This window comes from Grampus griseus (assembly GCF_964374135.1).
Source record: "Grampus griseus genome assembly, chromosome: 8".
In the NCBI taxonomy this organism is placed as follows: domain Eukaryota; kingdom Metazoa; phylum Chordata; class Mammalia; order Artiodactyla; family Delphinidae; genus Grampus; species Grampus griseus.
Window position 1 is genome coordinate 53519409 of NC_139002.1, and position 13617 is coordinate 53533025.

The window sequence follows — 13617 nt, forward strand, 5'->3', positions numbered from 1 at the left end:
ATATTTGTTTTTCTCTTTCTGACTTATTTCACTCTGTATGACAGTCTCTAGATCCATCCACGTCTCTACAAATGACCCAATTTTGTTCCTTTTTTATGGCTGAGTAATATTCCATTGTACATATGTACCACATCTTTATCCGTTTGACAGTCGATGGGCATTTAGGTTGCTCCCATGTCCTGGCTATTGTAAATAGTGCTTCAACGAACATTGGGGGCATGTGTCTTTTTGAGTTATGGTTTTCTCTGGGTATATGCCCAGTAGTGGGATTGCTGGGTCATATGGTAATTCTATTTTTAGTTTTTTTAAGGAACTTCCATACTGTTCTCCATAGTGGCTGTATCAATTTAGATTCCCACCAACAGTGCAAGAGGGTTCTCTTTTGTCCACACCCTCTCCAGCATTTGTTGTTTGTAGATTTTCTGATGATGCCCATTCTAACTGGTGTGAGGTGGTATCTCATTGTAGTTTTGATTTGCATTTCTCTAATAATTAATGATGTTGAGCAGATTTTCATGTGCTTCTTGGCCATCTGTATGTCTTCTTTGGAGAAATGTCTATTTAGGTCTTCTGCCCATTTTTTGATTGGGTTGTTTGTTTTTTTAATATTGAGCTGCATGGGCTGTTTATATGTTTTAGAGATTAATCCTTTGTCCGTTGATTCACTTGCAAATAATTTCTCTCATTCTGAGGGTTGTCCTTTCGTCTTGTTTAGAGTTTCCTTTGCTATGCAAAAGCTTTTAAGTTTCATTAGGTCACCTTTGTTTATTTTTGTTTTTATTTCCGTTACTCTAGGAGGCAGATCAAAAAAGATCTTGCTGTGATTTATGTTAAAAAGTGTTCTTCCTTTTTTTTCCTCTAAGAGTTTTATAGTGTCCAGTCTTACATTTAGGTCTCTAATCCATTTTGAGTTTACTTTTGTGTATGGTGGTAGGGAGTGTTCTAATTTCATTCTTTTGCATGTAGCTGTCCACTTTTCTCAGCACCACTTATTGAGGAGACTGTCTTTTCTCCATTATATATCCTTGCCTCCTTTGTCATAGATTAGTTGACGATATAGGTGCATGGGTTTATCTCTGGGCTTTCTATCCTGTTCCATTGATCTGTAATTCTGTTTTTGTGCCAGTACCATATTGTCTTGATGACTGTAGCTTTGTAGTATAGTCTGAAGACAGGGAGCCTGATTCCTCCGGCTCCAGTTTTTTCCCTCAAGACCACTTTGGCTATTTGGGGTCTTTTGTGTCTCCATACAAATTTTAAGATTTTTTGTTCTAGTTCTATAAAAAATGCCATTGGTAATTTGATAGGAATTGCATTGAATCTGTAGATTGCTTTGGGTAGTGTAGTCATTTTCACAATATTGATTCTTCCAATCCAAGAATATGGTATATCTCTCTATCTGTTGGTATCAACTTTAATTTCTTTCATCAGTGCCTTATCGTTCTCTGCATACAGGTCTTTTGTCTCCCTAGGTAGGTTTATTCCTAGGTATTTTATTATTTTTGTTGCAATGGTAAATGGGAGTGTTTCTTTCATTTCTCTTTCAGATTTTTCATCATTAGTGTATAAGAATGCAAGAGATGTCTGTGCATTAATTTTGTATCCTGCAACTTTACCAAATTCACTGATTAGCTCTAGTAGTTTTCTGGTGGCATCTTTAGGATTCTCTATGTATAGTATCATGTCATCTGCAAACAGTGACAGTTTTACTTCTTCTTTTCCAGTTTGTATTCCTTTTATTTCTTTTTCTTCTCTGATTGCTGTGGCTAGGACTTCCAAAACTATGTTGAATAATAGTGGTGAGAGTGGACATACTTGTCTTGTTCCTGATCTTAGAGGAAATGCTTTCAGTTTTTCACCATTGAGAATGATGTTTGCTGTGGGTTTGTCATATATGGCCTTTATTATGTTGAGGTAGTTTCCCTCTATGCCCACTTTCTGGAGAGTTTTTATCGTAAATGGGTGTTGAATTTTGTCGAAAGCTTTTTCTGCATCTACTGAGATGATCATATGGTTTTACTTCTTCAATTTGTTAACATGGGTATCACATTGATTGATTTGCGTATATTGAAGAATCCTTGCATCCCTGGGATAAATCCCACTTGATCATGGTGTATGATCCTTTTAATGTGCTGTTGGATTCTGTTTGCTAGTATTTTGTTGGGGATTTTTGCATCTATATTCATGAGTGATATTGGTCTGTAATTTTCTTTTTTTGTAGTATCTCTGTCTGGTTTGGTATCAGGTTGATGGTGGCCTCATAGAATGAGTTTGGGAGTGATCCTTCCTCTGCAGTTTTTTGGAAGAGTTTGAGAAGGATGGGTAGCTCTTCTCTAAATGTTTGATAGAATTCACCTGTGAAGCCATCTGGTCCTGGACTTCTGTTTGTTGGAAGATTTTTAATCACAGTTTCAATTTCATTACTTGTGATTTGTCTGTTCGTGTTTTCTATTTCTTCCTGGTTCAGTCTTGGAAGGTTATACCTTTCTAAGAATTTCTCCATTTCTTCCAGGTTGTCCATTTTATTGGCATAGAGTTGCTTGTAGTAGTCTCTTAGGATGCTTTGTATTTCTGCGGTGTCTGCTGTAACTTCTCCTTTTTCATTTCTAATTTTATTGATTTGAGTCCTCTCCCTGTTTTTCTTGATGAGTCTGGCTAATGGTTAATCAATTTTGTTTATCTTCTCAAAGAATCAGCTTTTAGTTTTATTGATCTTTGCTATTATTTTCTTTGTTTCTATTTCATTTATTTCTGCTGTGATCTTTATGATTTCTTTCCTTCTACTAATTTTGGGTTTTGTTTGTTCCTCTTTCTCTAGTTCCTTTAGGTGTAAGGTTAGATTGTTTATTTGAGATGTTTGTTGTTTCTTGAGGTAGGATTTATTGCTATAAACTTTCCTCTTAGAACTGCTTTTGCCTCATCACATAGGTTTTTGATTGTCGTGTTTTCATTTTCATTTGTCTCTAGGTATTTTTTGATTTCCTCTTTGATTTCTTCAGTGATCTCTTGGTTATTTAGTAACGTATTGTTTAGCCTCCATGTGCTTTTGTTTTTTATGTTTTTTTTCCCTTTAATTGATTTCTAATCTCATAGCGTTGTGGTCAGAGAAGATGCTTGATATGATTTCAATTTTCTTAAATTGACTGAGGCTTGATTTGTGACCCAAGATGTGATCTATCCTGGAGAATGTTCCGTGCACACTTGAGAAGAAAGTGTAATCTGCTGTTTTTGGATGGAATGTCCTATAAATATCAATTAAATCTATCTGGTCTATTGCATCATTTAAAGCTTGTGTTTCCTTATTAATTTTCTGTTTGGATGATCTGTCCATTGGTGTAAGTGAGGTGTCCCCCAGTATTATTGTGTTACTGTCAATTTCCCCTTTTAGAGCTGTTAGCAATTGCCTTATGTATTGAGATGCTCCTATGTTGGGTGCATATATATTTATAATTGTTATATCTTCTTGAATTGATCCCTTGATCATTATGTAGTGTCCTTCCTTGTCTCTTGTAACATTCTTTATTTTAAAGTCTATTTTATCTGATATGAGTATTGCTTTCCATCTTTCTTTTGATTTCCATTTGCATGGAATATCTTGTTCCATCCCCTCACTTTCAGTCTGTATGTGTTCCTAGGTCTGAAGTGGGTCTCTTGTAGACAGCATATTTATGGGTCTTGTTTTTGTATCCATTCAGCGAGCTTGTGTCTTTTGGTTGGAGCATTTAATCCATTCACATTTAAGGTAATTATCGATATGTATGTTCCTATTACCGTTTTCTTAATTGTTTTCGTTTGTTTTTGTAGGTCCTTTTCTTCTCTTGTGTTTCCCACTTAGAGAAGTTCCTTTAGCATTGGTTGGGGAGCTGCTTTGGTGGTGCTGAATTCTTTTAGCTTTTGCTTGTCTGTAAAACTTTTGATTTCTCTGTCGAATCTGAATGAGATCCTTGCTGGGTAGAGTAATCTTGGTTGTAGGTTTTTGCCTTTCATCACTTTAAATATGTCATGCCACTCCCTTCTGGCTTGTAGAGTTTCTGCTGAGAAATCAGCTGTTAACCTTATGGGAGTTCCCTTTTATGTTATTTGTCGTTTTTCCCTTGTTGCTGTCAATAATTTTTCTTTGTCCTTAATTTTTGCCAGTTTGATTACTGTGTGTCTCGGCGTGTTTCTCCTCGGGTTTATCCTGCCTGGGACTCTCTGCGCTTCCTGGACTTGGGCATCTATTTCCTTTCCCATGTCAGGGATGTTTTCGTCTATAGTCTCTTCAAATATTGTCTCGGGTCCTTTCTCTCTCTCCTCCTTCTGGGACCCCTATAATGTGAATGTTGTTGTGTTTAATGTTGTCCCAGAGGTCTCTTAGGCTGTCTTCATTTCTTTTCATTCTTTTTTCCTTAGTTTGTTCTGCAGCAGTTCATTCCACCATTCTCTCTTCCAGGTCACTTATCCATTTTTCTGCCTCAGTTATTCTGCTATTGATTCCTTGTAGTGTATTTTTCATTTCAGTTATTTTATTGTTCATCTCTGTTTGTTTGTTCTTTAATTCTTCTAGGTCTTTGTTAAACATTCCTTGCATCTTCTCGATCTATGCCTCCATTCTTTTTCTGAGGTCCTGGATCATCTTCACTATCATTATTCTGAATTCTTTTTCTGGAAGGTTGCCTATCTCCACTTCATTTAGTTGTTTTTCTGGGGTTTTATCTTGTTCCTTCATCTGGTACATAGCCCTTTGCCTTTTCATCTTGTCTGTCTTTCTGTGAATGTGGTTTTTATTCCACAGGCTGCAGGATTGTAGTTCTTGCTTCTGCTGTCTGCCCTCTGGTGGATGAGGCTGTCTAAGAGGCTTGTGCAAGTTTCCTGATGGGAGGGACTGGTGGTGGGTAGAGCTGGGTATTGCTCTGGTGGGCAGAGCTCAGTAAAACTTTAATCGCTTGACTGCTTAGGGGTGGGGCTGGGTTCCCTCCTTGTTGGTTGTTTGGCCTGAGGCAACCCAACACTGGAGCCTACCTGGGTTCTTTGGTGGGACCAGTGGCGGACTCTGGGAGGACTCACACCAAGGAGTACTTCCCAGAACTTCTGCTGCCAGTGTCCTTGTACTCACGGTGAGACACAGCCACCCACCGCCTCTGCAGGAGACCCTCCAACACTAGCAGGTAGGTCTGGTTCAGTCTCCTATGGGGTCACTGCTCCTTCCCCTGGGTCCCGATGCACACACTACTTTGTGTGTGCCCTCCAAGAGTGGAGTCTCTCTTTCCACCAGTCCTGTCAAAGTCCTGCAATCAAGTTCCGCTAGCCTTCAAAGTCTGATTCTCTAGGAATTCCTCCTCCCGTTGCTGGACCCCCAGGTTGGGAAGCCTGATGTGGGGCTCAGAACCTTCACTCCAGTGGGTGGCCTTCTGTGGTATAATTATTCTCCAGTTTGTGAATCACCCACCCAGCAGTTATGGGATTTGATTTTATTGTGATTGCATCCCTCCGACTGTCTCATTGTGGCTTCTCCTTTGTCTTTGGATGTGGGGTATCTTTTTTGGTGAGTTCCAGTGTCTTCCTGTCGATGATTGTTCAGCAGTTAGTTGTGATTCCAGTGCTCTCGCAAGAGGGAGTGAGAACACGTCCTTCTACTCCACCATCTTGAACCAATCTCCTCTCAGACAGTTTCTTTAGACAATATACATAGAGTGACCAGCATGGGCCATGCACATAGTATTGCTTAGAAAGTACTTGTTGGATTAATTAATTAACAGGCATTTTGATTCACTGGAAGAAAGTAACCATATATTTTCACAACCATTTTTCTTCCCAAACGTGGTCCTGTGCCTTTACCAAAGCTCAAAGGACAATAGCAGTTCTCAGTCAAAGAAAGAGAAATCAAGCCCTGGAATTCCTTCCCCACCAAGCACCTTTAGCGATGGGTTGGGACAGACCCTAGGTGTTTATGCTCTGGCTGGTTATTGGCAAGAAAAGGTACCAGTTCCAAACCAGCCAGGGTTCTGCCTGACCAAGAACAGCAGTGCAGCTGATGACATGCAGACATCGTATCCTTCAAGCCTGTTTTCTTCCCTGTAGTTAAGAATTGTCTCCTCTGCTCCATACGTCTAAGCCGGCTTTCAGCATTTTTCTCAAAAGTTAATGCAGGCCTTCCAATATTTAGACAACTTTTTGAATTCAGAAGTGCCACATCTCCTCAGTTTTAAAATGTACCATCGATTTAATAACTTTTCAGGTGGGGGGGGTGGGGAGAGACACTGCTCAAAATCCATACAAGGACTTAAGACACATTGCAATTTCAGAAACACTAAAACGTGAAAAGGAAAAGTACGTCTCAGTATCCAGGAAACGTGGTACCTCTTTTTCTCCTTTGGGACCTGTGCCAAGCTCTCATTTCGTACCAGGCTCAGATCCTCAGTTTTGCAGCCACCTCAGTAGCGTCTTCGTGAAAAGCTCTTTTGGTTTCATCTTACATCTGAACTATGGGAAGAATAAGAAGTAGCTGCTAATGAACAACAGCCTTGGGAAGTCACAGCTCCCATTAAACGGGGATCGTTTGAGATGGGCCTCGACAGATGCTGCTCCATCCAAAGTCACCATTAAAGGACATTATGTAGATTCAGCAAGGAGCAGCTTCAGAAGATAAATTGACACCGGCCTTTTCACTGTTCAAAGGAAGTAAAATACAGATTGTCAGTGAATGATGCATAGCAAGTTTGAGGCAGATTGTAGAATTCTGCGTGCGCGAGAGAGAAAGGGAGAAAGATGGGGGCAGGGGGGTGGGAGAGAGAGAGGCTGATCTGATGCCATCCTAGCAGGGAAGATTCAGTGAGGGTTACCTACAAAAACCACATCCTTATTGCTTGACATAGCCTAGTATATATCTAGTTCCATCCAGCAAATATTTACTGAGCACATGCAACAATAATAATGATAGCTAATATTTTGAGCACTTAGTATGAAGTATATTTTTAGTGTTTTACATTCATCATCCTTTTTAATCCTCACAACAACCTTCTGAGATATTATTTTCCAGATATAGATAATAGATATAGATAATAGATAATAGATAGATATAGATAGATAATAGATATAGATAATAGATCTATATATATATATAATAGATCTATATATATATATATCTATATAGATATAGATAATAGATATAGATAATAGATCCATTTTCCAGATGAAGATAATAGGCATTGAGAGGTTAAGTAGCTTATCCAAAGTCACCCAACTAGTAGGGTATTTGGACCCAGACAAATACGCTCTAGAAAACATTCTGTTAAGCACTGATCTAAAAGTAAGGGGGACCTATTGAAGGACCACGATCGGTACTAGAAAAGTTCACTCTGACAGGCGTGTGAAATGGGGCGGTGAAGATAGAGGAGAGATGACTAGAGATAGATGTGACAGTGACCAGCACAGTGCCAGGCACACACAACTAGTAATAGCTAACGTTTACGTAACACGCACTAGATGTGCAGTACTGCTCTCAGCTCTTCATATTCATCTTCCTGCTTACTCCTGTGAGGTAACAGTACAATTAGTATCCCCAGTGTACAGATGAAGAAACAGAGGCATGAGAGCTTAAGGAATTTGCCCAAGGTCTTGCAGGAAGAGAGCAGCAGAGCTGGGACTTGAACCCAGGCAGCCTGGCTCCAGAGTCCACGCTCTTAATCTCTGTGCAATAGTGCCTTTCACGGTAGGCACTTAGGTATTTGAGAATTCATTCACTCACAGAGTGGTGAACCCCCCTACCCCTCAGCTGCAGGACCACTAATGAGACCAATAAAGAGGCTAAGGGAGGGGGAGGCATTTGTTCCAACCAGAGGAACAAGGGAAGCTTCTGGGAAGAGATGACGTTTAAGCAGAGTCTTGAAGGAAGGGCTTGGGCTAGCACTTATTAAGCATAGGGGCAGTGCAGGAGAAGCAACAGCAAGGAAGGGCAAGAGGCAGGTGACTGCGGCGCAAACTCAAATGTTTCCGTGTTTAGAAAAGAACACAGTGTGCATTTTACAGCTGAAATTTACTTTTTCTCCAGAAGGTTCTGTTAGCTAAAAATCCTAATCAAAATGTTTTAATCAGATTTAAAATTTCAAACTCAAGCCTGTTTTTAAATCATTGTCATATACACATATATGACATATACACACATATATGTATATATAACAGCAATTTAAAACATATATATATATATATTTGGCATTCTGTCACTGATATACATATTGTACGTATTTTTCACCTTGTTGCAAAGAGTGTTATTACCCTAGTGGGAGAGGCTTAAAAATGTTCAACCCTGTGCTCTAGTAATCCTACATTTAGGAGTCTGTCTTGATTAAATAACCCCAAATGAAGACATTGATTTATCCAAAATGTATATTTTTAAGAAAGATATAATTCACATACTATAACATCCACCCTATTAAAGAGTATAATTCAGCAGTTTTTAGCATATCTACAAAGTTGTACAACCGTTACCACTAATTCCAGAGATTTTTTTATCAGCCCCCAAAAGAAACCCCGTACCCATTAGCAACCACACCCCGTTCTCCCTTTCCCTCACTAATCTACTTTCTGTCTCTGTGAGTTGGCCTGTCCTGGGCATTTCATACACATGTACTGATGCGTACAATATCTGGCCTTTCGAGTCTGCCTTCTTTCACTTAGCATAATGTTTAGAATGTATTTATCTGCAGTGTTACCTGTAATTATGCAAAGCTGGAAATAATCAGAATATCTCTTTGAGGGCTGGTTAAATAAATTCTGGTATTTCCAGGCAATGGAATAACATGCAGTCATTAAGAAAAACATTTATGGAGATATTCAACGATATAATACAATGATCAGTGAAAAACCTCCGTAAGCAACCATTTTTAACTGTACATGTATTCAGAAATACCCTAAAATCTAGGAATATACCAAAATATTTACAGTGGTTTCCTTTGGGTATTGAACTCATGGACCTCCATGTATTTTCCTGGTTTTCTTCAATGACAGTGTTTTGTTTCTGTAGTCAGAAACATAAACACATTTAAACACCACACCGCTGCCTCTGCTGTACACACACCTCCCTCCATCCTCCACCCTCCTGAGCAGAGTCCATCCCTCTTGTCTCCCTCAGACCAGGTCCGCAACAGCTACTACATCGGGGCCGACGGCTCCCTGCGGCTGCTGTTGGCCAACGGCATGGAGGTGGCCCTGCAGACGGAGCCCCACCTGCTGGCCGGGACCGTCAACCCCACCGTGGGCAAGCGGAACGTCACGCTGCCCATCGACAACGGCCTCAACCTGGTGGAGTGGCGGCAGCGCAAGGAGCAGGCTCGCGGCCAGGTCACCGTCTTCGGGCGCCGGCTTCGGGTGAGCAAGGCCTCCAGCAGGTCTCAGCCCCTGGGGGTGGTTGGATCCTGGGGGGAAAGAAGGAGGAGGCATCTGAGAACTGGACTCTTCTTGAAACCGTCCCGGGGAGAAGGTGTTCCTGGGCCTCAGTTTCTTCATCTGCAAAGGGGAAAGTAAGTTAAGCGACTACCCCCAACAAGAGGCTCGTGTATCTTTTCAGTTGTGCTAGTGAAACGATCACTGGCTTTGATGTTAGTCAGGCTTCCGGCTGCTGTTATTCCCTGAGTGAATTTGGGCAGATCCACAATCTCGTAAAGCCTCAATTTCATTATGCATAAGATGGGGGAGATCAAACCAATTTACAAGTCGCTACAAGGATTAGAAATAATACATAGAGTGCCCTATACAGAGTCTGGCACATAATAAGTGGTCAGTAATACCTATTCTAGTTGTCCTTTTATTGTTATTCTTATTACTGTTATTGTTACTACTGTTGCTAACATGTACCAAGAGTCAGTTTAGCTCTTTGGAACCTAAGCCACATTCTCCTTCCAGGCAGAGTTATCCTTCCTAAGACAGCAGAACGACCCCACCGTAGCTGTCACTGCCAGGGGGTTGGCATCTACAGTGTGGCATCTCAGAGCACTTCTCAGTGTGTGGACCAGCCCTTTTTCTGCCTGACTCCCATGTCTCTATAGTGTGGCCTCTGCCCCAGGGCCAGATTGCCCAGCTTCTTTTCCCTCCAACTTCAGATAGGAAGGCAATGGGGAGAGTGAAAACAGAGGACCCAGACCTGGCTTTCAGCACAGTGCCTTGCAGACCACAGGTGCTCCATGGAGACTTGCTGAGCTGCAGGGTACCACAGGACTGAGCCACATGCCCCTGACTCCTAAAAGCCACAGAAGCATCCTCATGCAACACGGCCAGCGCTGTCTTGAGCCCCCTGCCCTTTCTCACAAAGAAAGTTCACTTCAGCCCCTGATTCATGCATGGGATAACCAAGGTCCAGAGAGAAAAGGAATTTTTCCTGATTCACACAGCTGGGCAGCAGTAATGACTAGAAATAGGCACCCTGTCTCATAGTGTCATTCTCACAACAGATACAGAAACAGTAAGTTACTTATTCAATGTCACACAACTAGAGCCCAGACAACAAGGTTTCCTGTGTTCCTCAACAGTCAAGAACTCAAGCAACTATCTAATGTGGGAAACAGCCTTCCACGGGCTCCCCAGAGAAGGCCTAGCTTTCTTTGTTCTCTGTGGGACACCATCCATGGCCTCACTGAGCCCCCTGTGTGAATTCTCCAGGAGCCCTTCCTACACATCTGAGGCAGTGAGCTAAGTAGAAAGTTTGACCAGGGTTTATTCCTGCCTGGGCCACATGTGTAGCCCTGAGCAGCTCCTCTGAGCCTCAGATTCCTCTGCAGAAACCAGATGATACATTTGAAGCACCTAGCCCAGCGCTGGAAGACCCCAGGTGCTCAATAAATGGCAGTAATTAGTGCTATTAGGATTTCCTCTCTGCCGTGTAAACTGGACCAAAAGCTTCCCAGGCACTAACTGTTCCCTCTCCTAGCCTGAGATGAATGACAGTCCAGTCAGGCGGCCGCATCTCCGAGTCCTCCCAAAATAAATGGCCACCCACAGTGGCGGCAGGTGGAATTAGAATGTTAGCCGGGTGCACCTCCCCATAATGGAGCTCATTTTTTATACAACTGGGAACTTTTTTTAAGAAAGAAAGATGTAAAGTAATCTCATTGCCGCCACTGCTGAGCACGGGAGGCATTAGGTGGTTCCTCAGTGAGCTGCTTAATTCAATTTTATTCATTTTGCAGCAGAGGTGTAGATCCTCTTCACTGGGGGCCCTCCAGGAGGTGAGGGGGGCGGCTGGCTTGGTGGTACCACCTTGGGGGGAGGGCCTCCATCACTGTTGGCGGTGCAGACCCCACATCTTCCCCTGCCCTCTCTGCAAAGAGCACAGCTTCAGCCTCCAACGCCTCTGATTTTTCATGGGAATTGTCTGCCACACTGTTTTTGCTCCTGCAATTGTGTTTGATTACCCCTGGGAAGGCAACCTTATTTTAACCAGGCCATTCACAGCTAAAGTCGTCTCAGCACCATCATTATAAATCTTGATTTTCAAGGCTTTAGAATTTGTTTGGGGAGAAGGGGGAGACACACATGTCTCTACTTCCTCTGAGAATGACCGCGATCATCTGCTGTCATTTAATGGAAATAACTGCAGCCATTAACTCAGTACCTTCTATATGCCCAGCGCTCCGCTAGGTAATTTACTGAGGTGTCTTCAATCCTCACAACAGCCCTGCTGTTTCACAGGGGAAGAAATTGAGACTCAGAGAGGGAAAGGCACTGGCCCAAGGTCACACAGAAAAAAGTCGGTCACAGAGTTGAGGCTGGACTCCTGGCCTGATTCCTAGACTTGAGCCCTTTTCTACCACACAGGGCCCCAGAGGGCCTTTCATTACCCTAATCCACATGTGCGGGTTGGCATCATATGTCCTGCATCGTCTGCTTTCCTCTTGGGGCTTCTTACCCACTTGTCAAACTTAACCAGTAACTAATGGAAGAGTCCGAAAATGTGCCCAAATGCCCCACCAGGCCCAGCACCACTTAGAGGGAACCAGCATTCTAGCTTCAGAGTACCTGGCAGTGTTTCAGGGACAACTGGCGCCCCTAAGGGGTGGATTCAAATATAGAAACAGGCCTCTGAAGTATATTTCATAACTAAAATATGAGAAACCTTAGTTTACTGCTACCCCTGTGGGACCCCTGTATTTCTGACTCTGAAAGGAAACTGAATTGTGTGCTGACCTAGCAGCCCAGGTGGAGATCATACAGTGGGCTCCTGAGTCTAGAGGAAGGAGCAAAATGTTCCAAAACCTAGGACAGTGTCTCCTGGCAACCCCCAGTCAGAGAAGCCGTCCCAGACTCAAACATACACTGCCTCCCAGGGCCTCCAGGAAGAAGAAGATGTCTTGGGAGCTAACTGAGGTGACCAAGAAGCCCTAATTGTGGTAGCAGAGGGCAGGAGAGACCCCAGAGGGGACGGGGAGTCCAAAGCCCTAAGAAGGGCTGGACTTGCTAAGAGGACCACACATCATATGTTGGCACGTTGCAATGGTGAGAGTCAAATCCAGACTCGGTCACTCACCAGCCATGGGACCTGGAGCCCATCCCTGACTGTGGTCTCCCTGGTATCAAACACGAGTGCAAACACTGGCACATAATAAATGGGGTCAGGCACTGATTTGCTGGGCCCACGTGGCCTCTCCCTTTTCAGGAGGGAGTCAAGAAGGATCTGCCTTTCTATCCTCATTAGGAGAATCATATTAGGAAATGATGTAATCGTTTCTGCTACTCTTTACCCAGCATCTGCATTGTCTTTATCCTCACATCAGCCCTATATACTTGGCATGATTATTCCCATTTTACAGATAAGGAAACTTCACAGAGCTGACAAGGACAGAGCCAGGACCCAAACCCTTGTCTGTTGACACCCACGACCTGTGTTCCCTCCTCTCCTCGGGAGCTTCACAGACCAAGTTCTCAATGTCTAGATTAACTCTCTCTTTCCTCCTACCCCTTCCCCAGGTTCACAACCGGAACCTCCTGTCTCTGGACTTTGACCGTGTGACACGCACAGAGAAGATCTATGACGACCACCGCAAGTTCACCCTCCGCATCCTGTATGACCAGGCCGGGCGGCCCAGCCTCTGGTCACCTAGCAGCAGGCTGAATGGTGTCAACGTGACCTACTCCCCAGGGGGCCACATTGCTGGAGTCCAGAGGGGCATCATGTCTGAGAGGATGGAATACGATCAGGCGGGTCGCATCACATCTAGGATCTTTGCTGACGGGAAGACCTGGAGCTACACGTACTTAGAGAAGGCAGGTGTCTGTCGCCCTCCATCACTGGCCTTGCCATATAGCAGCTCCATCACTGTGGCTCAACCCATGGCCAGGCCCAGCCTGCTGACCTCAGTGGGATGGATCTGACCCGTGTGGTCTCCAAAAGGAAATGTTCAGGAAAACCCACATCAGCGTGCCAGGGGGTCCCGGGTGGTGTATGGATGGATTATGGCGATGGGGTGGTAAGTGGGGGGTCCTGGGGCAGGAGCATGTGAAAGTCCCACCCAATAGGCTGGAGCTAGACCCAAACACTATCTGGACTTACAGAGCAGGATTTCGGGTCCAGACCCAGGCAGGGGTCTGCTCCCAGGTCTAGGGCTCTTGGTGTGATCTGGTCACAGAGAACAAGGCAAAAGCCTGGGG

General features: G+C 43.4%; 1 protein-coding gene across 1 annotated transcript in view; it reads left to right on the top strand.

The window, feature by feature from the left end:
- The window catches only part of TENM4 (teneurin transmembrane protein 4), a 388830-nt gene that overhangs the window by 359204 nt on the left and 16009 nt on the right, over nucleotides 1–13617 (top strand). The window contains exons 26-27 of the mRNA XM_082659462.1: nucleotides 9110–9345; nucleotides 12937–13233. Of these exons, the coding sequence (XP_082515588.1) occupies nucleotides 9110–9345; nucleotides 12937–13233 (533 nt within the window). The remainder of the gene's footprint in view (nucleotides 1–9109; nucleotides 9346–12936; nucleotides 13234–13617) is intronic.